This window comes from Myxocyprinus asiaticus, chromosome 38, assembly GCF_019703515.2.
Source record: "Myxocyprinus asiaticus isolate MX2 ecotype Aquarium Trade chromosome 38, UBuf_Myxa_2, whole genome shotgun sequence".
In the NCBI taxonomy this organism is placed as follows: domain Eukaryota; kingdom Metazoa; phylum Chordata; class Actinopteri; order Cypriniformes; family Catostomidae; genus Myxocyprinus; species Myxocyprinus asiaticus.
The window spans coordinates 36,084,878-36,111,312 of NC_059381.1; the positions used below are offsets into that span (position 1 = coordinate 36,084,878).

Sequence of the window (26,435 nt, forward strand, 5' to 3'; positions counted from 1 at the left end):
AAATCATGAGCACTCACATTAAAATGAAGACTCCAGTCATATCAGTAACCTTATAAAAGCTGTTTTATTCTACATGGAGAGGGCCACACATGGGGGCTGCCATGTTAGAATCACATGACCAGCTGAATACTACTCGCTTAATCTCAGTAACCGTCCTGTTATTTGACACTTTCACTCATTGATTAAAGTAATCATGACTGACTGTGAATACTACATTTCTACAATGACATCTGAAACTGAAAACTATTGAGTTTAAATGATGCTGCATCCAAGGTGTCAGTGTAAGTCCAAGATAACACAAAGACAAAAGTTACTGAGTGCACCTTTTAGTCAAAGAGAACAACATGAATATAATTATTAAATTTTTAATAACGCTGTGAGTACATTTTAAACTTGATTTTTTTTTCTTTTCATCCTTTTGTTCATTCTGTGAAAGTCATGGGGTTTCTTATTAAGATATTTGCTTATCATGCATTTCTTTCTTTATACAGTATGAGGCTATAATGAATTTGCTCTGGGTCATCTGTTTTTGCGAGCTGAAGCCTGTTTAGACAGTTAGAGCAATAGGATCTCTCAAATTCAAGTCAAATCACCATTTCACTCTTGGCACTTCAGAGAGCTTTACTAGATTAGATGCTTGATGCACACACAGCTCTTTTATAGCCTAAATGGCATTTACAAGTGCACTATAGCCACCTTTTCCTGAAAAGATACATAACATGTTTGATCTCACATGCATACTACGTCACAAAGAATCAAACTTAAATTATACAGCTGTTATGTATTCAGAAAGAAAAGTTAGTGGCTGAGTTCAGAATTGCATAGTTGCATTGACTGATATGGCAGAACTAGTATGAGTAGGATTCCATTCTGAACTCAGCCGGTTTTTGTTCTCAGTGAAGGTCAAGCAATAAGATTCTGCAGATGTTATGCTGCCCTCTAGTTGTACAGAGCTGAAATGGAATATTTTTTTTTACCCAATTATGATTTTACACACATACTGAATTAATTTATAATTCAAATATGTTTGCTGTCAGACTGCAGATTGAGACAATCTTTGAGTTCTCAATAACAGTCTTTTTTGGTTATGCATTTAAATCTTGACATGCAATGCTGTGCATGATTTATCTTTAAGATAGAAGTTGTGGATGCAAAAATGCATGAAAATCAATGTGTTTTATGATATTGATAGCTTGTCACTGAATTTTTACATTGTATTTTTATTAAAGAATGCTCAATTAATTTGATGGAATTTGTTATGAAATTAAAATGCATAAATCTTCAAATATTTTTGAGTGAGTTTGGAAATAATGCTGTCTAGGACATTATTGGCCCTTATTCTTGGGAGCCTGGTTTCACTTGCGATCTTGGCAACTTAATTGAGTGCAGACTGTATGTGATCAATCATGTAACATGGAGACCACAGGTATGTGACATTTACGGGTCTCATTTGTTTTTTATAGTTTTTTTTTTCTTCTTTTTTTTTTTTTTTTTTCCTAAATAAGCTGTCCAACTTTCTTCATGCATGTACAAGCCCTCTATACCTCCCTGAATTTAAGTGCTGAAGATAACGTCATCCTTATTTTAGTGAAAATACTTTGTTCTATAAAGCTTTGGAACAAATGATTACTTGAATATGATGCAACATGATGACAATACTCTCAGAAATGTGTATTTATTCTCTGGGCCATATTTTCCCCATTTTCATTTTGTTTCTGTAATAAATATGGCATCCTTTATCTGAGTGGTCCAAGCCATCTGAACACAAAAAATTTGGACGGGATTAGATGGGGAGACTTTGTGACAAAAATGTAACACTTGTGTGTAACACTCAAATGAATGGGAAAGACTACAACACAGAGCTTTTTTTTAAATTATTATTATTTTTTATTTGTCACATAAAAATCAATAAATCAGAGACAATGCAATGCTAAGTCTGAGTCTGACCCCTGTGTGACAAAGTTCATGCTAGAATTTAGATGTTTGAAATAAATGACAGGTAACAAAATAATAACTTTTCTTTGTAACACAATCAGATTTGACTGTGGCAGCATGGTCATGTTTGACAGCATACTGGAGCATCATTGTAAAATCTGACACTTCAATGCTACAATTTGACATAATAGTTTTTTTATAATGTTTAAATATATATCAAATGCATATCTAGAAATTAAGTTTGTTAGAACATGAGCTTATAGACATCAGCCAATGCATGCAGCACTGAAGCCATCTACTGGCCACAGTTATTTCATGTAATACATTTTTATTCCAGCAGATGTCACCAGAGACCTCCAATGCATTATTTATTTTGATGTTTTGACACTCTTTTCATTTACTGAAATAAAGGTTTTTAACATAAAAAATAATATAAACTATGTTTATTTTATATGAAAATTAATGGTGTAATTTAGAAATTTAAAGCAAAATAATGTCTAAATACCATAATATCTACCCCAAAATGCACAAATTTTGTTTTTACTTTAGAAAAATGATTGTTATTACATATCTTTCAAATTTGTTTTAAATATTACACATGTATGTAGGGGTCATCTTGACTTTTAAAAACTTAAATAATAATATTCCATGTTCAAAACAAGTTAAGCTCAATCGACAGCATTTGTGGCATGTTAATTGCCACCAGGAACTAAAAACTAAATGTTTTTCATTTCGGTTCGTTCTGAGAAGCTGGAAAGCTGTTTAAATCATAATTTTTATAGTCTTTTGGGGGTTTAGGATTTGTTGACTATGTTTTTATGGCAATGAAGTTGTAAAATTAGCTAAAAGGTTAGTAAGTGATTTTAACACAGTAAAATCATGTTAACACACATATTGTTCATGCATATCTGGCTATACTTTTGAAATAGTGAGTATTTTAAAGTTTACGGATTGGCCCCATTAACTTCCATTGTAAGTGCCTCACTGGAACCCAGATTTTTGCTTTCTGTAAAGAAAAGGAGGGATGAGTCAAAATAAATTTTTGTGGTAATCAATAGTATGCCACAAATGCTGTCGATTGAGCTTAACTTATTGAACCCGGAATATTCCTTTAAATGTGACTCATAAACAAACAATTCACAAGGATGAAGACTAGCTAAGAAAACGCATTCTGGGCAAACAAGTTTTAGTAACATAATGGTGGAATATAGGGTTTGACACAATGGGACCTGCCATTAAAGAGTCTGTTATAAACTTTTCAGTTCAGTTGAAAAAGTAAAAAGTTATTAAACAATGATCATAAAATGATTCATGAAAGTAAAAATGTAAAAAGTAACACAAAAATATCAAACCATTGTTTTGGCCAACATAAATTGCAATTAATAAATTGTATAAAATTCCAACATATACATTAAAACATGTGACAACTTGCCCCACTAAAAATGTGACAACTTTATCCCTATGACCTGACATTATGAAAAATACCCACGTCTTGGATACATATATATAATTGATCCATTGTAAATGCATTCAGCTAGACAAAACTGACATTCTTGTATAATACAGTAAGCAGTCAGTGTCAACAAAAAAGTAGAACAAAATGACATTTGTATAAAACAAACATTTCCAGGGTTGACTGCCATGGTGAAAAACATCTAAACATTTTGACCAGAACGGCTCATTTTGGTGGCATTGGCCAATTTACTGACACAATAACTAGGTTTTGAAGCATTAATTAAATGTTTTGGGTGAGTTACTACATTTTGCAAACATTCAATAGAGTTGTGATGTCCCATAAAACAGTTGTGACAATTGCACTTACAGTTTAGAGAATGTTAAGACTATTTCAAAAAATGAGCCAAAGCGATTGAGAAAAACTGTAAATCGCCAACAGTGATTGGTAGATAGGGAACAGCTATTTGTCAGCAAAGACAGCGATATATATATATACACACACAGATAAATAGATAGATAGATAGATAGATAGATAGATAGATGGGTGAATGGATGGATGGATGGATGATGGATGATGAATGGATGGATGGATGGATGGATGAATGGATAGACAGACAGACGGATGGACAGACGGATAGATAGCTAGCTAGATAGATAGATGGGTGGGTGAATGGATGGATGGATGGATGGATGGATGATGGATGATGGATGGATGGATGGATGGTTGGATAGATAGATAGATAGACAGACGGACGGATGGACAGACAGACAGATAAATAGATGGATGGATGGATGGATGGATGATAGATGGATGGATGGATGGATGGATGGATGGATGGGTGGGTGGATGGATGGATGGGTGGGTGGGTGGTTGGATGGATGGATGGGTGGGTGGGAGGGTGGTTGGATGGATGGATGGATGGATGGATGATAGATAGATAGATAGATAGATAGATAGATAGATAGATAGATAGATAGATAGATAGGTGGGTGAATGATGGATGATGGATGGATGCATGGTTAGTTGGTTGGTTAGATAGATAGACAGACAGACAGACAGACAGATAGATAGATAGATAGATAGATAGATGGATGGATGATGGATGGATGGTAGATGATAGGTAGATAGATAGATAGATAGATAGATGGATGGATGATAGATAGATAGATAGATAGATAGATAGATAGATAGATAGATAGATAGATAGATAGACCACCAGTCTCCTTGGATCAATAGGATATTTTTAATTTTTTTTCTCAAAGTCAACATTGTGGAATATTCTGTCAGTTCCTGCTTGGCTTGGCTGAGCACCCCAGCAATAGTGTTTTGACAATGAATGATGTGAATTCCTGTGTAATTGATTCATATATCATGTCTTGTTTCATAATGAACACAACATGTTTGATTCTGCAGTGTTAAGCAGCATATAAATGGTGCTCTTAGAGCTGTGCAGTTCACAGGGAGCAGTCAGCATGCTTACATACACATTGCTGGTTCTGGTTCTGATGCCCGTGGCGTGGGCTCAGCCATACCCCATACCACCAACCTGTTACATGAAAGTATTGAGCATGGGCAAAGAGATCACTCAAAGAGCGACGGACATTAAAAGAGACCACGACACTGTAAGTCTAAAATGAATTGAGGTGAGTATATGAAAACAATATGTCACAACAGCAATGTTCATTTGTTGTGCTTTATGTTGCAGTATAGATGCACAGCTCACCTGCCTGACCTGTACATTGACGTGCATGTAAGTATCTCCTTGCAGAACATAAATCTAAAATATACATGCAAAAAAACATAAAACATACTTGCAAAATAAATCTGTCAATCCATTATTTGAGAGATAAAGCTTGCTTGTGGTGTAAAATAATTCTGAAATATATTTAGAGGACATAAGAGGAAGTTTTTCATGCTTACATTTTCAGATGTTGTGAAATAAAATGGGTGAATCTTATTAAGAAATGTACGGGTCATATTTCAGCTAATAATTTATATACAAAAAATAAGAAATAATAGAAATAAGGAATAAATATAAAACTAAATCAAATACAAAAATCAAGTATAAATAAACCAAGCCTATTTAGGGACCATTAAGATTTATTTTTTTTCTATCTTTAAAAAAAATAAATAATTGCATTGTGACAGCAATGAAAACTATCCTGTCTGTACACAATTATTATTATTATAATTATTTGTATTATTATTGTTATTAAAGTCAGCATAATTTAAAGGCAGTACAACAAATTTTTCCATGATGTATAAATACTTTTGGCATAATACTGTTTTCATTTTATTATTATTATTTGTATTTTTTTTACATTTTTTTTCTCACAATATTATTATTTTTTTCTTTGATTTTGAGGTGAAATATGACATTTCTTGACAGTTTCCATGAGATTTACCCTAACAGCTTACCCACTTTAAACAACATGATCTTAAGGTCATTTGTCTGCTGAAGAAATTATTGATTGTCATGTAAAATGGATCAATCACATATTCTGTGTGATGACAGAATGCTTGTGTGATGTCCACTATGAACTCGTATCTGTCTTTGCTGGGCGGCCTGAGAGAACGGCGATGTGCGTACACCAGGAAAGTGCAGGCGCTCGCTGCTATGATCCGACAACTCTACATCATCATATCACAAAAATGTCATGGGGTAGGACATACCTTTATTTCTATTACCATAGGAACCTAAATATACTAAATATAATGACTCTTTTATGCGTTTTTTCTTTTTTCAGTAGAAGGTCTCTACAATCAGCCCTTATATCAACTGCTTTGATAAAGCCATTATATCTTCTAATATTTACCTACTATCTTTACGTTTACCCTATTGATTTATTTTATTGATTTATTTATTTTTTGAGGAATTGAGACATGAAATTGATCATTTGAAGTGTGCCTGTTTCTTTAAAAGTTTGTTTATGTGTTGTAGGAGTTTTATTAGTAAAACTGTAGTAACCATGTTTTTGATGGAGAATTATGATTTTCTCACCATAGTTTTGGTTGCTCTGTATTAGTACAAAGGTTTTTATTTTATTATGAATGGAAATTACTGAATCTCACGAAGAAACGTCCGGGTCATATTTCAGCATAAAAATAAATAAATAAATAAATAAAGCCTATTTAGGGACTAATACCTTGTTATTTTTATTTTGTTATTATTATTATTATTATTATTATTATTATTATTTTTTTTTTTGCATTATGACAGTAATGAAGGCGCTGTGGCACCTTTTGTATCTTTTGTATTTTTTTGTTTTCTTATTCTTCTTCCTCCAATAGTCTATAGCAGCCCATAGAACCGTTCATAGGAAAATGCTAAAACTGCGCATATCTCTTGAACCATTTGTCCTAGAATTATTATTATTTTTTTTGTAGTGCATAATTACTCTCCTCACAATGATTGTAATGGATCCCTCACATTAAAAACCGCACCCATTACAGTGGCCGTCATCTTGGATTGTGACATTAACGGTTTAAACTTTTCACATCCTTTAAACTTTGTCCGATGTGTCCATATAATTGCTTAAAATAATCTTCAAACCGAGCCGCACAGACATGATGATACAGAATTTCGATTTTTGCCTTTGTTTAAAAGTTACAGCAATGCAAAATTAACAAGGTGGATGTGAAACAGGAAGTGAGGCTGTATTGACAATGCTTTATCCTATCGAAACAAAACTTGGTTTTCTTTATCAGGACCATGATCTAATGCTGCATTCCATTCAACTCGGAAAGTCAGAATTGACAAATTCCTACTAGGAAAAGTGCAATGGAACGCCACTTGTAGTCATACGTCCAACTTGGAAACTCGTGCAGAAATCTTCGCTGAGATGCAGCTGCATGACGTCACACAAACATGTCGGCACCCAGAGAGATGTACAAAATTACTGATAAAAATTACCTTTCATTAAATAATATTGATCAGTGAGTCAAAGTCCCTATATTACATGATATTAAAACTTGTTTAACAAACGTTTGCAGATGTACAAAGCATGGTAAATTATAATCTTATGATTACTGTACACCTGTAGCACAAATGCTAGTGTTGCAGCATTGTTTATCAACTGGGTTGCTAGGAGAAATCTCTGGTGACAGTTGAACACCTTGCTAAGCTAACGAGAGCATTTCAGTTTTGTTTCTTTACATGTCATCTTCCGAGCATCTGGCAATGGAATGCCTTTATGGTCAGAGATCAGCAGTATATCAAGTAGGAGTATCCCACATCTAACTTTGAATGGAACGCAGCATAAGGGTACATGCAAAGTTTGGTGACAGCGGCACCTATGGGTCAAGAAATGTAAAAAATGACTATTTTTACCCGTTACATTTGAACCGTATGTCCTAACATCGGTTATAACATCGGTCATGTTGCCTCTCCTCCATTTTGAATTTTATTAAACATGTATATATCATCATGAACGATGATTCATCAATTGATGTTTGTGTCAGATTTAAAAGAAAATTGGTATGCATCATTGACATCATGTTCTGGAGGTACCTGAACAGTTTGGAGACAGCGCCACCTATAGTTCAAAAGACAACCAACACTTTTGTGTGCTGAATCAAACCTTATGATGTCTCTGCCATTGTTGAACATGTCAACTGAATGGTGCAGCACGTACATTTTTGGACTACAGTTGCAAAGGTCGTGGCTTCGTTCCCCACCTAGACCAGTATTACAGCTGAATTTCTATTGTACTGAAGGTCTTTGTATTGTGCTTACTGAATAGATGCAGGGTTTGTCCCCGATAATTTCTGCTTACAGGTATTCTTATTGTTCTTCTTCCTTTTTCTCCTCAATGTGAGTTTAAGGCACCACTTTGAAGCATACATAGAAAAATGATCATATTTGACACACTAAAAGTGTTGTTATGAACAGTCCTGAGACCAGGTATGCGGTTTCCATGCCGAACTCTAATTTTGATTTTCATCTTTGCCGAAAAATTGGCAGTGCTAACTTTCAGCTTGGTGGCTGTTAGCTCTGTGGCAGTATGCTGCAGTGGATAGTGCACAAAAACATGAAGCAGTGAGGTACAGGATCAAACCTGCCCTGTGTTAATTTGCTTTGCATGTTGTATTCAGTCTATGTGTTCTTTGTGTCCTTGTAAGTGTGGTGCAGTGAATGCAGTTTTGGTGCCTGGCCTGCAGCTATATTTATTATTATTATTATTATGTTAAAATCAGCATTAATTAAAGGCAGGACTACAAATATAACAATTATGTATAAATACTCAATTTTCTTCGGGAAAGATATAATTTCTTATTTTGTCTGATTTTTTTTCCTTTATTTTTTCTTGAAATTTCTTGGCAGTTTTCATGAGATTTACCCAAAAAGCTTACTCACTAAAACATTATTTTCTCTTAAATGTTGTTTATGTGTTGTAGGAGTTGGTTTTCACCCATGATAACTGTGCAGCATTAGAGCACAGAGGATGGAGAGGCTGAACTCATGTCATACATCACTGGAGGGAGTTTGAAAAAAAATCATATAAAGCCTTCACTCATAATTGAAACAGATGCTATTCATAATCTATAGGTGGGCGCTGATATGTGCTCTATGATTATATGGCACTATTATATTATTTCCACATTTAGAGTTGTATGTTGATCAAATATAAAAATAATCAAGCACTCTATATTGCCTTTTTTCTATATTCTGTACAAGCGTAGATGATAATGAACATGAATGTTTTATTTTTCAACAATATTATGCTGATTATATTGTTACTATTGTTTATTTTATTAATTAAATAAAACTTTAAAAATCTGTCATGCACACTTGATCTCACGTATGTATTTTCCTTATATGCATGCACACTAAGAGGAAAAATGTTGTTTAAAATAGTTTCAGATGAAATATAGCATGTTACACTGCAGGACACTGCTTGACATGTCATGTCAACTGTTTATAATGCTTTCCTTGATGTTATGTTACATCTTTATTCTTCTATATTTGTATTTTTTATCTTTACTGTTTTTATTAATTAATCAGGAGTTTCAAAATAAATCTTGTATGTATGTTTCGGATGTATAATATTGACCTGAAAATAATATATACTGTATATGTAACATTAATGGTCCCGTATATAACCACTAAGTGGAGTTTGTGTGCAACAGATGTTCTTCAAAAGTATACTTTTTTCAGAGTTTAGATCTGTACCTTCTTGTTTTCTGTGTGTCTTTAGCAGATTATATAAACTCATTATTAAATACAAATATTAAATAGGATTCATTGCAATAAATCCGTTTTTTGTTTGTACTTGGTCTGCTTGTAGCTTATGTGTAAGCTTTACAAACTACAAATCCCATAGTCCTGCAGTAGAGTGAAGTGGGCGTGTCTCTGTGTGCCTCTTAAAGTCACAGCAGCAGTGAGTTACAGGTGATAACAGGCTCATGTGAAAGAGAACATGAGTTAAACGTGCTTCACTCGCTCCTGGACAGTCCGCATTGACCCAGTGCAGTGGAATAAACCTTTGGAAATCTGAGATCGTTTATTTTCTCAAATGGTGAAGATGTCTACTTTCTGTGGAGTATTGTATAGTTTCAACTCAGTTTTCGCTTTTATTTTTTCCTGAAGTCATCTGAGTAATCACCTACACATCATCTGTTTTTTATTTTATTTTTTATTTTTTAAGCATTTGAGCCTCCTCTCTATATCATTTAAAATGGCTTTTGCAAAATTTAGCAAGATTCTTCGGCTTCCTACTATTGACATGAAGAAGAAAGTCAAGCAATATGAGCACGTTCACCGGGATGTTAACCCGAACGACATGTGGGAAATTATCGGGGAACTGGGCGATGGTGCTTTCGGGAAAGTCTATAAGGTGAGTTTTTAAACCTGTTGGACTGGCAGCGAAACGGCAATCGGCAAACCGTACTATGGCGAGGGAGAAGTGCATGAATATTAATGTTATCATGCTGACGTTTTTCTTAACCTTCCAACCGCTTAAGCTAATTAATATACATAAGCCAAGCCTTCGCCAGAGTACGATTCGTTCATTCGCTAAGCTGTCTAGCGTCCGCTTATTATTGTCTACCTTTCAGCCAATCAGTTAGGCCATGAGATCAAACGTCACGATGCGTAATTAATATTAATAAGATAAGCCTTCCGCATAGTAGGATTTGACAAAATTCCTGTTTGGCAGGCGTTTGTGGTCATGATTACTAGAGTTCATGCCAAAAACAAATAATATAAAGTGATACAAAAAGTGTTGTCTATGTTATAACACTTTTGTGCGCACTATGCTGCTTATCTTTTTAAAACACATCACCACATTCGTAAACCAAGTTTATCATTAACTGTCAGAACTATCTACACTGTGTGATTCATGTATGGATGTCGTAAGAATGATTAATAAGTTGGGTTAGGCACTATTATTTACATTAAAATACATGGTAATATTGTCAAGTTCAAGTGTTTAAACGTGTATAGAAATCCTATATTATGTTCATACTCTTTACACTTAGAAAAATGTGTGTGTTTTAAGTGTGATGCAACTATGAGAAAGAAATGAAGCACACCTGACTCAATATTTTATTGTGCAACTCCTGTACTGACAAGTATAGTGATATGCATTGTAGTGGCATGAAGTAATGCATCCCTTAAGGTGCTACTACTGTACACCCTGTTGCCCTGCTTACAGTCACTGTGTAGGAAGATGCTGGAATGTGCTGCAGTTTCGGTAGGCGGAGAGGAGCACTCGTGTAGGAAATGCTGAATTTGTCTTTTGTCCCCAGCAGAATCTGTGGTGACCTCTGGGGCGGTTCAAATGACCCATGACATCCAGGGTCACTGTAACCCTCTGACCCCGAGAGACTGGGTTGACTGGGGTTAAATACAACTTTAACTCGAGCGTTTTCATAGTGAGGTGAAGAAATAATACTCTAGGTTTATTCCATGTCAGATCAACCAGATTCTTTTAGAAACTTCCTCTGCTGAAATTAACACTTTCTGAAGAAAGATAAACATAAGTGGTGACAAAAGGCAAAATATTAAATGCCATGGATCAATATTAACTGAGTAATCCAGTATTTTGTACAGGGGGTTGGGCAAAATAACCATTTTCGCCAATGATTTTTGGAGCAAAACTACAGGGCAAAAAATAACTTTTAAAAAGGTGGCATCATCATTATTTTATTTTTACACAGAGATCGGTAGGTTTATTACTAAAATCAGTTCACTTGAACACCCCTTGTTGCATTACATGCCAGTGGTGTGAGTCCAACATTTCAAGAGAAAAAACAAACGCTGTTTGTCCAAAGTCGGAGTGCCTATTACTCTAGAAGTATTAAAGATATCCTGCTATCCTTTTAAATTTGGGTTCATAAGTCCCAGAGTTATGGGGCTTTCAATGTGGCTCCATCTGAAAATCGTTTAATTTGACTCTTATTCAATGGTCGAAAACCAAATGTGGGTCACGTACTATGAAGCTAATTTTTCTTGTCCAACAAAACGAAGGTCTCAAGTACAGATAATGTTGAATATTAGAAAAGTACTTTTCATTTATTCACATAAAGCAATGTCACAATGTCGAATTTCGAATTCGTTGGAATTTCTATGATTATTGATCCATGCAAGTAATATTGTGACTTTAACAATCATTTATGTAGTTCCAAAATACAATTTAGAGCATGGGACCTCTGGTTAAGAGTCTCTTGTCACATTTTACAGAGGAAACAAATTATATATATATATTTTCATTAGAATTAAAAGCAGTACAACATACATTATCATGATGTATACATACTTTACAATTTAAATAATATGTGACTATTTTTTTGCATTACAGTAATGAGAATTTGGTAAGAAAATGTCTTGAAAGTGTCTTGAAAATAACATCAAAAGCAAAAAAATCTCAATGGAAAAAAAAAGAATTTTTTTTCTTTCCTTTTGATTTTTGGGTGAAACATGTTCTTGATAGGTTTCATGACATTCACTTCTTCATAACTGATTCTACAAGAACAACTGCTGTGGACTTTGCTGTGGGCAATCTGACTTAATTCAGGTTTTGTTTTCGTCTAGCTGATGTAATTTCTTAAAGGAAGTCTTTCGAGTGCTCCACAGAGTGCCAGGACAGTGTTTTGTGCTCACTGAGCTGTATTAAACATTTCAAATGTGTGAGGATGTGGCATAAGGCTCCTCACAGATATTATTAAAGCACATTTTATTAGTGTGATTTATGAGAAGCCATTTACCAATAAGTTACTGTGGAGAGAGAATTCATTGTACTATAGTCAAAATTTAAAATGTGTAAAATTTAAAACCATAAATGCCAAATCAGCCTGCCTGGATGACTTTAACACCACATTTGATCAAATAACAGACACTTCTAGAGATTCCCCTTGTGCTAGTGGACAAAAGAGGTAATCAGAATTTTAAAATGCCTGTAATGAGAAAATCAGTATTGTGCTGCTAAAGAAAGACATGAGGGGGGATATCTGTGGACTTCCTGTTTTGCTGTGGGACCTCAGTCATCTGCAGAGAGGAAATGTGTCAGAGTGTTATGAGTAATTCTGCACAGAGATGGTAATGAGGACAAAAAAATGAGCTCTTTTCTACTGCCTAGTGTGCCGTCATTTAGAACAACAGGAAATAGTTTGCTTTAATGAGAATAAATTGTAGCATTTGCTGTTAAATATACAAGAATTAAGCACTAATAACATTTTATTGTGGCCCTGGTCCTTTGTAGTGAAAAAAGGTCCTGCCTTGAATGTGTAGTAGCCCACTGGCGTGTTGTTCACTGTATTTGTATTTGGTACGCATTTGGTGACTTACTATAATAAATCGAATCCAGATATGTTAAATTTTTACTAAGGTTTCTTGATTTGTAAAAGTATCTGACACAAAGAAACAACACATCAAACTTCCTCTCCTGATGATCAGTTATCTGGAACTGAGCAGGCCTTATGGTTTAGTCTCCATGATCAGTTTTAGCAGAGAATAATGGTAATAATAATAATAATAATAAATATAGCTGCAAGCAGATATTAATGGGGTTCAAGCATTTTAGGGCCTTTAAGTGCATGCATTTAAAGATATTTAATAGCAAAAATCTCTGCCAATAGTTGTGTTTTTAAATTGTATTCCTCATCAATAAACCTTATCTAGTAAAAAAAAAAAAAAAAAATATATATATATATATATTAGTGCTCAGTCATTTAAAAAATGTAATCGCAAAAAAATCACATTATTTTTCATAGTTAATCGTGATTTAAAAGTGCTGAAGTGTTTTTTCTCTATATACTTCTTTTCCTGTCAAATTGCATTAATTTCCTTCATTGGAAAGAAAATGAAACAATTTGCAACAGTAAATGCTTTATTAAAATTTTTCAAACAAAGCTTTTCACAGAATCAAGATGCACTAAAATAGCACCGATTCAAGTAACATTAAACGTTTAAGTAAAAGTCTGAGTGGGAGTTTGACTATTTAAAAGAACTAGTCTCCACATAGGATGCATATTCAATGCAATGAGCCTTAAATCTCTTAAACTCTCACCCTCCACAATATTAATTGGCTGGCAGACTGTGGCTATCTGCTTTGCTACAGTAGTGAAGCGCATCAACGCCAGCATCAAGCGCCGCTTTGAACTCCACATGAAAAGCAATTGCAGACAAAAATGTCTCATTCTGCGTTTTTGCGATATTTAAGACTTGACGTGCTTCTGTGGTGTTTAAATTGCACCTTACAGAGGCTGTAAAGTACTTGATTTCTGTCACAAGTCCTGTCTGGGCTTGTTGTGGACATCAAATAGCGTTAAGCTTTGTTTTCCATCACTTGATCATTGATACGGAGTTGCTGTTGTGTGTTGTGGTTTTGCGTCAGTGTAATGACTGTGTGCGGATACATCGCAAATGCGTTAAACGCGATTAAGGAAAATGTACGCGTTAAACATTTGAAATTAACCGCATGTGTTAATGCGTTAACTCTGACGGCTCTAATGTATATACAAAACTGGTAAATATAATATATATGTGGTAACTATTTGCATAGCGAGCCTTACAATGGAGCCAAGTCCCTGGTGTATTTCAGTCTTGTTAGTAGTTAAAAGTCCCGTGTTAGTAGTTAAATGCACCAGATGGTTGCACAATAAACTGCTTTTGGAATTTTTTTTTTTTTTTTCATTTTGGACCCTTGTAGCCTCAATGCCTGTGCACTTCATAGTAAGGAAAGTTAATCGATAATAAAAAAAAACTATCGGCCGATTAATCTGTTGTCGCCTTTCAACCGCCTTGGTTATCGATATCGGCAAAATCCACAATCGGTCGACCTCTAGTATTTATAAGACGGTCCGTTAGCACCTAAAGTAGTAATAAATAAAAAGTTATCAAAACTATGAAAAAACAACTGGAAGTATGAGAGATATGAAGTGAACAAAAATGCATTTAACCAATAACATTAAATTAAATGGTATTGAAGTAGTTCTCCTTTACGCTGGACACTTGTTGGCTGCTTCCTTTACTAGACCACTCCAACTCATTCTTTAACAGGGTTGCCAACTTTGGTTACCTGGTTGGAGTGAGATTTTGACAACATGGTCCCTGGGGCCCCACAGTACCTGAATGCAGCCCTGGACACAGGGCGTGTATTTGATACTAGTACTATATAGGGCTGTTCGATTATGGCAAAAATCCTAATCATGATTATTTTGGTCAATATTGAGATCACGATAATTTAACACGATTACTTATTGACTTTGGAAACATCATGCATGTATTGAACTTAAAAAAATTTTTTTTGTCTTTTTAACAGTGGATTTCCTTGAACTTGAAGTGTAAACTGCTCTGGGTAGGGGAGGAGACTATTGTCACATGATAATTAATTTAAGAAAATTCAGTGCTTTTTAACAGCAGTTTCAAGTATCCAAGTAAACATACAGAATGAAATACAACATAATACTACTACTGGTCTTCACTGTATGATTATAATACATTAATACTTTTTAAAGCTACTAAAGTTACACAGTCAAGAGCAGTGAGTGTTTTCTCGTTTTCTTGTTATGGTTGTTTGATTATTATAATGACACACTAGACAGCAGCAGGTCTATTAGCTTACATTTACAGTGCATCCGGAAAGTATTCACAGCACTTCAATTTTTCCACATTTGTTATGTTACAGACTTATTCCAAAATGGATTAAATTCATTATTTTCCTCAAAATCTACAAACAATACCCCATAATGACAACGTGAAAGAAGTTTGTTTGAAATCTTTGCAAATTTATTAAAAATAAAAAAAATCACATGTACATAAGTTTTCACAGCCTTTGCTCAATACTTTGTTGAAGCACCTTTGGCACCAATTACAGCCTCAAGTCTTTTTCAGTATGATGCTACAAGCTTGGCACACCTATTTTTGGGCAGTTTCTCCCATTCTTCTTTGCAGGATCTCTCAAGCTCCATCAGGTTGGATGGGGAGTGTCAGTGCACAGCCATTTTCAGATCTCTCCAGAGATGTTCAATCGGGTTCAAGTCTGGGCTCTGGCTGGGCCACTCAAGGACATTCACACAGTTTTCCTGGAGCCACTCCTTTGTTATCTTGGCTGTGTGCTTAGGGTCGTTGTCCTGTTGGAAGATGAACCTTCGCCCCAGTCTGAGGTCTAGAGCGCTCTGGAGCAGGTTTTCATAAAGGATGTCTCTGTACATTGCTGCATTCATCTTTCCCTCGATCCTGACTAGTCTCCCAATTCCTGCCGCTGAAAAACATCCCCACAGCATGATGCTGCCACCACCATGCTTCACTGTAGGGATGGTATTGGCCAGGTGATGAGCAGTGCCTGGTTTCCTCCAGACATGATGCTTGCCGTTCAGGCCAAAGAGTTCAATCTTTGTTTCTCATGGTCTGAGAGTCCTTCAGGTGCCTTTTGGCAAACTCCAGGCGGGCTGTCATATGCCTTTTACAGAGGAGTGGCTTCAGTCTGGCCACTCTACCATACAGGCCTGATTGGTGGAGTGCTGCAGAGATGGTTGTTCTTCTGGAAGGTTCTCCTCTCTCCACAGAGAAACGCTGGAGCTCTGTCAGAGTGACCATCGGTTTCTTGGTCACCTCCCTGACTAAGGCCCTTCTCCCCCGATCGCTCCGTTTGGCCGGGCGGCCAGCTCTAGGAAGAGACCTAGTGGTTCCAAACTTCTTCCATTTACGGATGATGGAGGCCACTGTGCTCATTGGGACCTTCAATGCTGCAGAAATTTTTCTGTACCCTTCCCCAGATCTGTGCCTTGATACAATCCTGTCTCAGAGGTCTACAGACAATTCCTTGGACTTCATGGCTTGGTTTGTGCTATGACATGCACTATTAACGGTGAGACCTTATATAGACTGGTGTGTGCCTTTCCAAATCATGTCCACTCAACTGAATTTACCACAGGTGGACTCCAATCAAGTTGTAGAAACATCTCAAGGATGATCAGTGGAAACAGGATGCACCTGAGCTCAATTTTGAGTGTCATGGCAAAGGCTGTGAATACTTGTGTGATTTTTTTTTTTTTTTTTTTCTTTTTCGTTTTTTTTTTTTTTTTATAAATTTGCAAAGATTTCAAACAAACTTCTTTCACATTGTCATTATGGGGTATTGTTTGTAGAATTTTGAGGAAAATAATGAATTTAATCCATTTTGGAATAAGACTGTAACATAACAAAATGTGGAAAAAGTGAAGCGCTGTGAATACTTTCCGGATGCACTGTATACTTACAAGTCCGACATTTTAATACAAATCTGCTTTTTTCTCTACTGTTTATGTTCACTTTAGATGTAAGTGTGTTTACATGAATACCTCACCAAGACGGATGTTTTGTTTTGTTTGTTTTTTTTGCTGACTTGTCACATACACTATGACACAACCATGGCCAGTTTTTGTAATTTCAGACATCATTTGAAAAGGAGGAAAACTTTGTTAAAAAAAATGAATGTCCAGACTTTAAACCCCTTTATTCTACATTGTACTTGGCCTAATAGATTCCCCCTAATAGATTTACAGTCATATGAAACCATAACTTTTCTGTCACTGTGTTACTACAGAATAAACATGATACATATTTTGAAATGGTGATGTGTATTTTAAAAAGCCTCATCAGTGGTGTTAATGATGTTAAGTCTGTCTAGCAGTTTGAGAGGTTTGACTTCTTTCTGTAGAATTCAGATGGGGTGCATTGCAAAATTTTTGTGGTCTCTGCTGAGATATCGAGTGAAGGCTTGTTAAGTCGCGCAATTGTTCCGCTCTGTCTGCACTATCCCAGAGCTCTGGTTATCCTATCTGGTTATCTCTGGAGCATGCTGGTGAATGTTATGGTGGTAAATTTGCTTCGGCAGCCTGAAAATTCAAGTCTCGCACTGATGGAAAAATTCTGCGAGCAAGATTTGTTGACACCGTCATGTTATTTGGAGTGAGATTCATTTGGGAAGCGTGAGAGCGTGAGACAGAGCTTGAAAGCGTGTCTCATGCCAAATGCGTGAGAGTTGGCAACCCTGCTTTTTAAGAAAAAAAAAGAAAAAAAGAACTTTAGTATTGTAAATGAATATTTATAATATTCAGGCACAATTTATATTTGTCTACAAAACTAATTTCAAGCAATTAAACCATAAGTCTTTTTAGATCAGAAGGTTTTAAGATCATGAGAAACATAAATTATGCCAGTGGTGTCCAAGCAAATCCTTTCTTAGTTTTCTGCTGGCATATTAAGGAGTCTTGTTGTATTCTCCTAGTTAATTTCGAGTAGCTCTTAAACTGTTAATTATTGATGGAACGCATGTGAACGTCCATGGGCACATTGCGAATGACAACCTGTTGCGCCTGAATGCTGAGGTCAACTTTGACCTGCAGCTCTGTGTGTAAAGATCATAGAGTGGTGGTCGAGAGCTCTTCAGACAGAATTGTGTGGTAAAGTCACATGTTTCTGGTATAGTACTGAAGTCTGCTAATCAACAGCTTTCAGTGGTGTTGGGTTCACACTGATAAGAATGTCTCCTCTATGGGTGGATATGAACATTCTCCACCGATCTATGCACACATGAGCTAAACCACACCAAGATCAAATACTGAGTCTAAGATCTATGGATCTAGAATGGTGCTCATTGTTTTTTCCTGCCCAATAGTATAGTTAGTTTCATAATTTCCACCCATCTCATTGAAAAGATTTAAGCTACTGTATTGAACTTTTATACAGGGAGAAGTGTGTTCACAAGTGTGTTTGTATTTGCCATGTTATTCTTTAGAAATAGTTTCATTTGGTCATTCAGTTGTTGTGGTCACATGATACAGAATGGGCCCTATTCACTATAATAAACTAAAGAGAGTGAATAAAGAGTCCAAGGCCTAGCTATTACCTAAATATTCATAGAAGCACAATGTTACTTACAGTTTATTCTTATCCTTCTACAGTTTTTAAACTGATTTTCACACATGAAACCTATTAAATTGTAGAAAAATTGCCGTATTGTCACATGCAACGGCTTTTAGTCTTTTATGTGTTTTGCTACCATTCACGTTTGGTGACCAAAATGGCATAAAAATCAAAGGCTTTTTAGGTTTTTGGTTTAAGCTTCACTCAGATTACTATCTGTCAAATTTAGCAGCATTTTTGACTCCTGAGCCACAGGTGTTAAACGGCATGCAGTAATTGCGTCATCTCCGTCAGAACTTTGTTACTGGCCCTAAGCAGACTTCTGACATCAGCGCATCCTGATGTCGTACTTGTTCAAACCGTTCATCTTATGGCTTCGTTCACACATAGCATTAATTCAGAACTTTTCTGGTAATGCTACAACACCTTGTTCCGGGAAATTGCCAGGGCTGATTTACCAGTATTTCCCGTTCGTTTACATATTACCTCTAAATGGAAAAATTGCATTAATTTTCCAGAAAAGGCTGCATGTGTAAAAGCAACTAATGACTAGTCGACTACTCTATTTAGTTCTACGACTTTCCGAGACTGTCCAATCAAGTAGTCGTAGAACTAATCACGACTTCCTCTTGCTACGTTCATGTCATGTCGGAATTACCATAATTACGAGTTTCTTTCTTGTAAATAAAGTTCATGAATTTTTCCAAACTCGCAAGTTGGAAACTCTGAATTTTATAAAAGTGCCGCCACTGGGGGGCCTGGGTAGCTCAGCGAGTAAAGACGAGTTCGAATCCAGGGCATGCTGAGTGACTTACAGCCAGGTCTCCTAAGCAACCAAATTGGCCCGGTTGCTAGGGAGGGTAGAGTCACATGGGGTAATCTCCTCGTGGTTGCTATATTGTGGTTCTCGCTCTTGGTGGGGCACGTGGTGAGTTGTGCATGGATGCCGCGGAGAATAGCGTGAAGCCTCCACACGCGCTATGTCTGTGCAGTAACGTGCTCAACAAGCCACGTGATAAGATGTGCAGATTGATGTTCTCAGACGTGGAGGCAACTGCGATTCGTCCTCCACCACCTGGATTGAGGCGAGTCACTATGCCACCACGAGGACTTAGAGTGCATTGGGAATTGGGCATTCCAAACTGGGGAATGCCCAAGTAATGTAATTACTAGTACCATGTCATCAACTGGAGGAAAATTTGTCTTGTTGCATTCATGTTATGTCAGAATTACCTAGATTATGAGTTTCTTACTAGTAAAAAGTTAACATCTTTTTCAAACTCGGAAGTTGGAAACTCTGAATTTTATAAAAGCTCAGACTTCTCCAAAATTACTAGTAACAATATGACAACTGGACGAACATTTGTCTTGCGGAGTTCATATCATGTCGGAATTACCAGAATTGACCCATTGCTAAGCCTACCATAAAATGGTTTCTGAACAATCCTATTTTAGCAACTGTTGCCGTCCTCCATTTCTCTGACATGTTTGCTTTTTTCCAATGCGAGTCTACTATTCTACTAGTAATCTGTATTTGAGTAGTTTTAAGTGGAATTTTATAAACAAAACAAACAAAAAAAAACATTGTTGCCAGGTCACTTGTAATAGTAACACAAGTAAGAATATTATTTGTTCCGTTTATAAGAATATTTTGCCAAAACAATGCACTGTTCCCATTCATTCCTATAAGTTCTGCAAAGCTTGTCAGAGCGAGCAACGTTATCTAAAGGAGGGCAGAAATAAGCGAAGGGTCAATTACTGTAGACGTTTTTGACTAGAAAAATGGTTCGTCTTTTTTTACATGAATTACAAGTTAGAATTTTATGAAGGCTCTGACTTTTCCCACTTGACTGTCATTTTATTATAGTCTATGCTCGCTTTCTTCGTTCTTCAAGATTTTGCAAAATAAATTAAAGGTGAATTAATTTAGTAAGTATTTTGCTGTCACCATTAACAACAAAATCACTCATAAATTAATTTCATAAAACGGTAATTCTGTCAGGGCGTAAACGCAGCATTAGACCACAAAACACGATTTTCTGTGTCCCACTTGAATGGTAAGCTGTAACGATGTTCAGGTTTCACATTAATGTAAAATAGGGGCACTATACATTCAAAATGAACATTATAAGCAAACCACATAGTGAACTCCTAAGATGATCTGAGTTAGTTTGGAGCGTTCACATACAAACAAAAATGACTGTTGTTGATGCATGATGTGTAGAGAGTCGACTTTTGCGCTACTTTTCCGAATGGCTGTTTGATGACTAGTCAACTATCCCTACCAGCTAATAGAACTGGTCTACATGAAGTATAACACCTTTTTACTCCTTATAAAATTTAAAAATCCCAATGAAAGGTAACAGTTCTGTGCTGTGGCCTCTTAAGCTGTTCTGAACTTTGAGGGTCCATATGGTCATCTAAGAACATCTTGAGTGTGTTCCTCAGAGTGTGGTGTCAACAGCAGTAAATGGGGTTAACCTTTTTATTGATGTGTTGAACTTACCATCACTCAGGTTGAAAGTAGTCTATTATTCTGCTGTTATTGGTCAGAGTGTTAAAATGGTCCTCCAGGATATCTGACTCCGATTACATCAAAAGCTTTGACTGCCTCCCCACTCCCTGGAGCAAGTGCTGTAATCTGCTCAATGGATATGTAAGTGGATTTGGGATATGCAAGTGCTTTATTTATGGTTATGCTTCATTTGAAGAGATCAACCCCTAGAGTGTTTTCTAGTAGTGAGACAGGTCAGCTGTAGTCTCGCATAGCTAGATGTTTTGCAGCAAAAGGACTGGTCCATACTGCATCTTATTCTGCTTAAGAATCACCCACTTAGGAAGAGCAGTCTGGCATGTAAAGTGATCAGTCACAGTTCATATTGTTCCTACATGCAGTATAGAGGTAGATATGTCACAATAATAGAATGGGATTGACCACACTTTTTCACACATTTGTAAAGCTGACATGGAAACTCATAACAAATTAACTGAGTGCCAGTGAATTCCACATTTCTGTTCTTTATTTCTCTCAGATGTAATGCCATTCTTGTCTATTTTTCAGGTTTTATTTGGCACAATCAGACCGTTGTGTCCAGAGAGTAGAGATAGAAGTTGCCACCACAGTGGTAGGGTGCTATGGGTGGTTCCTTGGGCATTGCTATGGAGTTTCTAGGTGTTTAGTCCATCCCCAAGTCTCTTTGGTATTCTGGTCTCTAGATATGGTTTGAGTCCCTCCTTCAATGTAAGTTTATGTGAATGAATGTTTTCACCCGTTTGTGTCTCATTTATAAAACCTGCTTTTCAAATGCCAATATAGGTCATTATTTTGCGCACATGCATATTTTGACCATGTATTTTCAGTCACAGAAGTTGCAGTCATAAAAAGTAAGATGCAATGCTGGTCATGTGGAGTTAATCTTTAAATGAAAATGAAACTCCTGAAACTCTTTGACGTATGTTAGCTCCTCTCAGTCACAGGGTGTGGAGTTTATTTTCCTGTTGTTTGATTGAACGGAGGTTAATTAGTGTTAAGGTAAGCATCACTATTACTATTGCTCATAATTGTGATTTAAACAAACCCCTAACCTTAAATATTAAACTTTATGACAACTAGTCCCACACCGTTTGTGCCATTGACATGAATGATTCCACAAATCATGCAGCTTGTTGAGGAGAGGTCTGTTAGTACTCTTATAAATTATCAAACATATTTTGGATGGATCTGAGCCATATCTAGAGACCAGAATATCATTTGGGGGTGTGCTCTATTTTGACTTGGGCCAGTAAGCAACTTTAACTATTCCCATTGTTTTCAATGATGATTCTCATTACCGTAACCATATAAAGTTAAAAGATGCTGATGTAAAGGCTGGCATTTTTTAAACTGGTGAGAACTTGGCTGTGCTGAAACAGTGGGTGTCGTGACCCTTTAATGCAATACTAAATACAACGCCCTAGCAATGTGTTAAATAACACTCCGAATGCAATACTAAATATCACTATGAACGCCCTAGCAATCACATAGTAATGTGCTAAATACCACTCAGAACACCCCAGCAACAGCTGCCACTCGGAACACGATTCTAAGTGCCACTCGGAACACGATTCTAAGTGCCACTCAGAATTGTGTTCGGTATTTAGAATTGTGTTCTAAGTACCACTCGGAACAGGATTCTAAATACCACTCGGAACACAATTATAAATACGGAACAGGATTCTAAGTACCACTCGGAACACGATTCTAAGTACCACTCAGAATTGTGTTCGGTATTTAGAATTGTGTTCTAAGTACCTCTCTGAACACTATTCTAAATACCACTCGGAACACGATTCTAAATACCACTCGGAACACGATTCTAAATACGGAACACGATTCTAAGTACCAATCAGAACAGGATTCTAAATACTACTCAGAATCGTGTTCGGTATTTAGAATTGTGTTCTAAGTACCACTCGGAACAGGATTCTAAATACCACTCAGAACAGGATTCTAAATACCATTCGGAACACAATTATAAATACGGAACAGGATTCCAAGTACCACTCGGAACACGATTCTAAGTACCACTCAGAATTGTGTTCGGTATTTAGAATTGTGTTCTAAGTACCACTCGGAACAGGATTCTAAATACCACTCAGAACAGGATTCTAAATACCATTCGGAACACAATTATAAATACGGAACAGGATTCCAAGTACCACTCGGAACACGATTCTAAGTACCACTCAGAATTGTGTTCGGTATTTAGAATTGTGTTCTAAGTACCTCTCTGAACACGATTCTAAATACCACTCGGAACACGATTCTAAATACCACTCGGAACACGATTCTAAATACCACTCGGAACACGATTCTAAATACCACTCGGAACACAATTATAAATACGGAACACGGTTCTAAGTACCACTCGGAACACGATTCTAAATACCACTCGGAACACGGTTCTAAGTACCACTCGGAACACGATTCTAAATACCGAACACGGTTCTAAATGCCACTCGGAACACGGTTCTAAATACCACTCGGAACACGGTTCTAAATACCACTCGGAACACGATTCTAAATACCACTCGGAACACGATTCTAAATACCACTCGGAACACGATTCTAAATACCACTCGGAACACGATTCTAAATACCACTCGGAACACAATTCTAAATACCACTCGGAACACAATTTTAAATACCTTAAATACCACTCTGAACATGATTTTAAATACCACTCAGAATGCAATTGTAAATACCACTCGGAACACGGTTCTAAATACCACTTGGAACATGATTATAAAAACCACTCAGAATGGCGCAGAATTCACTTCGAAGGCTCCAGCAATAACATAACAATGTGCTAAATACCACTTTGAATGCCCCAGCATCTGCATAGCAATGTGCAAAATACCACTCTGAATGCCCCAGCAACCACACAGCATTCTGCTAAATACCACTCCATATGCCCTAGCAACTGCATATCAATGCCCTAGCAACCACCCAGAACCCACTAGCAATGCCAAAGCAGCGCAGATCACTTCAGCACCCACATGACATAACGCCCCGGCAACCACCCACAACACCCTGGCAAACAATCACACCTTAGCATCATGGTGGCAAGTTTTGCATAGACAAGCAAAATACAAAATCTGGTTTAAAAAGTGATGCTTTATCCCAAATAAATGAGTCCTCTCTGCCTACTGTCATTCTCTCCTACAGTATATTACTTTATTTTTATAAACATGTCAAATTTATGCAAGCTCTAAAGTTAAACCTACAGTAAGCATGTTGTAGTGTGTATGCTATAAGTTGAGATGCTATAAAAAGTGGAAGTGTTTTGCATTTAAGTGTTTTGTTAACACGGTTTCCTCTGAAAACATTGCCAGAGAACCACAATGACAGACCCCACCTTGATCAGTGCTGTTTACTAACACAAGGTGTTTCCCAAAGAGGTTTCAGTTCTCACGCTTGGAGACCAGTCCTGTCTTAGCTATATAACCAACAAAACCTGCAGTCTATTTACAGTATGTTTTCAAGATTTATTACACAGCTCTCTGAAATACTCTGTTCTGATTGGTCAATCGTTGCATTCAGTGGTCAGATATATTATATAACATGAATGCATATATAACTGACTGACTGTACATCATTCCATGACAGGAATATTTACCCCAAAAATGAAAATCACCTCATGTTGTTCTAAGCTTGAATGACTTAATTTCTTCTATGAAAGATGTTTGGCAGTATGTTGGCCTTAGTCAAAATTCAATTCCATTGTATGGAGAAAAAAAGATGCAATGAAAGCGAATGTTGACAGAGTAACATTCTGTCTAATATCTCCTTTTGTGAAACAAAGAAAGTCATATGGGCTTGGAACAATACGAGGGTGAGTGGATGATCGCAGAAGTTTCTTTTTGGGAACTAGAATATCAGAAGGATACATTCATGTAAATCATGCCGTGTGTTGATGTGAAATTGGTTTGTTTTTCAGGCTCAGAATAAAGAAACGGGCGTGCTGGCTGCTGCCAAAGTGATCGAAACCAAAAGCGCAGAGGAGCTGGAAGACTACATGGTGGAAATCGACATCTTAGCATCCTGTGACCATCAGTACATCGTCAAACTGCTCGACGCCTTCTTTTACGAAAACAAACTATCGGTAAGACCGTTAAACCAGCCAGAACACAGTTAATCAAAACAACAAAGGGTGTTGTCTTACATCATTTTTGAACTGCTCAATATTTCTAATCCTTGGAGACGTCATACACGCCCATATTAAAATGATTCTCCTCAAATATGTTTCAACTATTCCTGCATCTGGAGTTGTATTTCCAGTCCAGTGGTGCACTATTGTAACTCCATAGATGACATGGTGTCATGGTATCTGGCTGTAAAAGTGAGTTGTTAATGACGATCCGGTTAAAGCATTGCTGGAATTCCTCAGTGTGAAGGTAAATTTGCTTGTCTGGGCGACGTGTCTCCTGAGATCCTGGTGTTTGGGTGAAACTCCTTTCAGTGCTCGAACACTCTCTCTCTGTTCTCTGAACCCCAGAAGACTGATGAGAAAGATCTCTTTACCCTTAACACATCAATTATAAAATACTGTACTAACACACAGACCTGCTGACAATCTAACCCTTCATGAGTTATATCTTTAAATGCAAGCATAACTATTGCTATTGCCCATAGAGACCAGAATATCTTAGAGACTTGGGGGTGGAGTCTTTGACTTGGGCACACCATCCTGAACACCCTAGCAACCACATTACAATACCCTGACAACCACCCAGAACACCCTAGCATTATGGTGGCGAGTTTCAAACACATGAGGGCAAGCACCACTCACATTATCTTCAGAAATTAAAAAATCTTATTACTTTAGATACTGTACCTACCTTTTATTCTGCCCTACAAAAGCAAAATGCATAAACTTTGCCAACACTGAAACTGGCTTCAAACATGGCTTGAGAGTTTTTGGTTTTCTGGTGGATTTTGTAGTTACTGCAGTTTTCATACTCCATTTTGTCTGAATCTGAGCACTGTTGAGCAAAACCCGACTGTCACAGGACAGATCATAGTCAGACAGGATTTCAGTCATAACTAAATTTTGATAATCTGTAGTTTTTTCTTCTTTGCAGTTTTTTAGTGTCACAAAAATTACAGTTGGATTTAGTATACTCGTGTTAGTCACCAAAATACAGTCAGATTGT

At 36.6% G+C, this 26,435-nt stretch overlaps 2 protein-coding genes across 2 annotated transcripts in view; both read left to right on the plus strand.

The window, feature by feature from the left end:
- Nucleotides 1–4,809: 4,809 nt before the first annotated feature.
- Nucleotides 4,810–9,629, plus strand: LOC127429167 (cytokine-like protein 1). Its single transcript, XM_051678040.1, has 4 exons — nt 4,810–5,013; nt 5,097–5,141; nt 5,907–6,053; nt 8,789–9,629. Exons 1-4 carry the CDS (start codon nt 4,822–4,824, stop codon nt 8,846–8,848), a joined length of 444 nt encoding a protein of 147 aa, XP_051534000.1. The 5' UTR covers nt 4,810–4,821; the 3' UTR covers nt 8,849–9,629.
- A 140-nt stretch (nt 9,630–9,769) lies between these two features.
- The window catches only part of LOC127429124 (serine/threonine-protein kinase 10-like), a 67,670-nt gene continuing 51,004 nt past the window's right edge, over nt 9,770–26,435 (plus strand). Inside the window, exons 1-2 of the mRNA XM_051677947.1 lie at nt 9,770–10,227; nt 25,220–25,384. Coding sequence (XP_051533907.1) covers nt 10,069–10,227; nt 25,220–25,384 — 324 coding nt within the window. The 5' untranslated portion in view covers nt 9,770–10,068. The remainder of the gene's footprint in view (nt 10,228–25,219; nt 25,385–26,435) is intronic.

What these genes read in the sequence shown, in the direction of transcription:
- LOC127429167 (XM_051678040.1), top strand. Translation starts at nt 4,822, where the DNA reads ATGGTGCTCTTAGAGCTGTGCAGTTCACAGGGAGCAGTCAGCATGCTT. An exon ending in TTAAAAGAGACCACGACACT is followed by an intron (nt 5,014 to 5,096) that starts GTAAGTCTAAAA and finishes TTTATGTTGCAG; the next exon opens with TATAGATGCACAGCTCACCT. An exon ending in TATCACAAAAATGTCATGGG is followed by an intron (nt 6,054 to 8,788) that starts GTAGGACATACC and finishes TATGTGTTGTAG; the next exon opens with GAGTTGGTTTTCACCCATGA.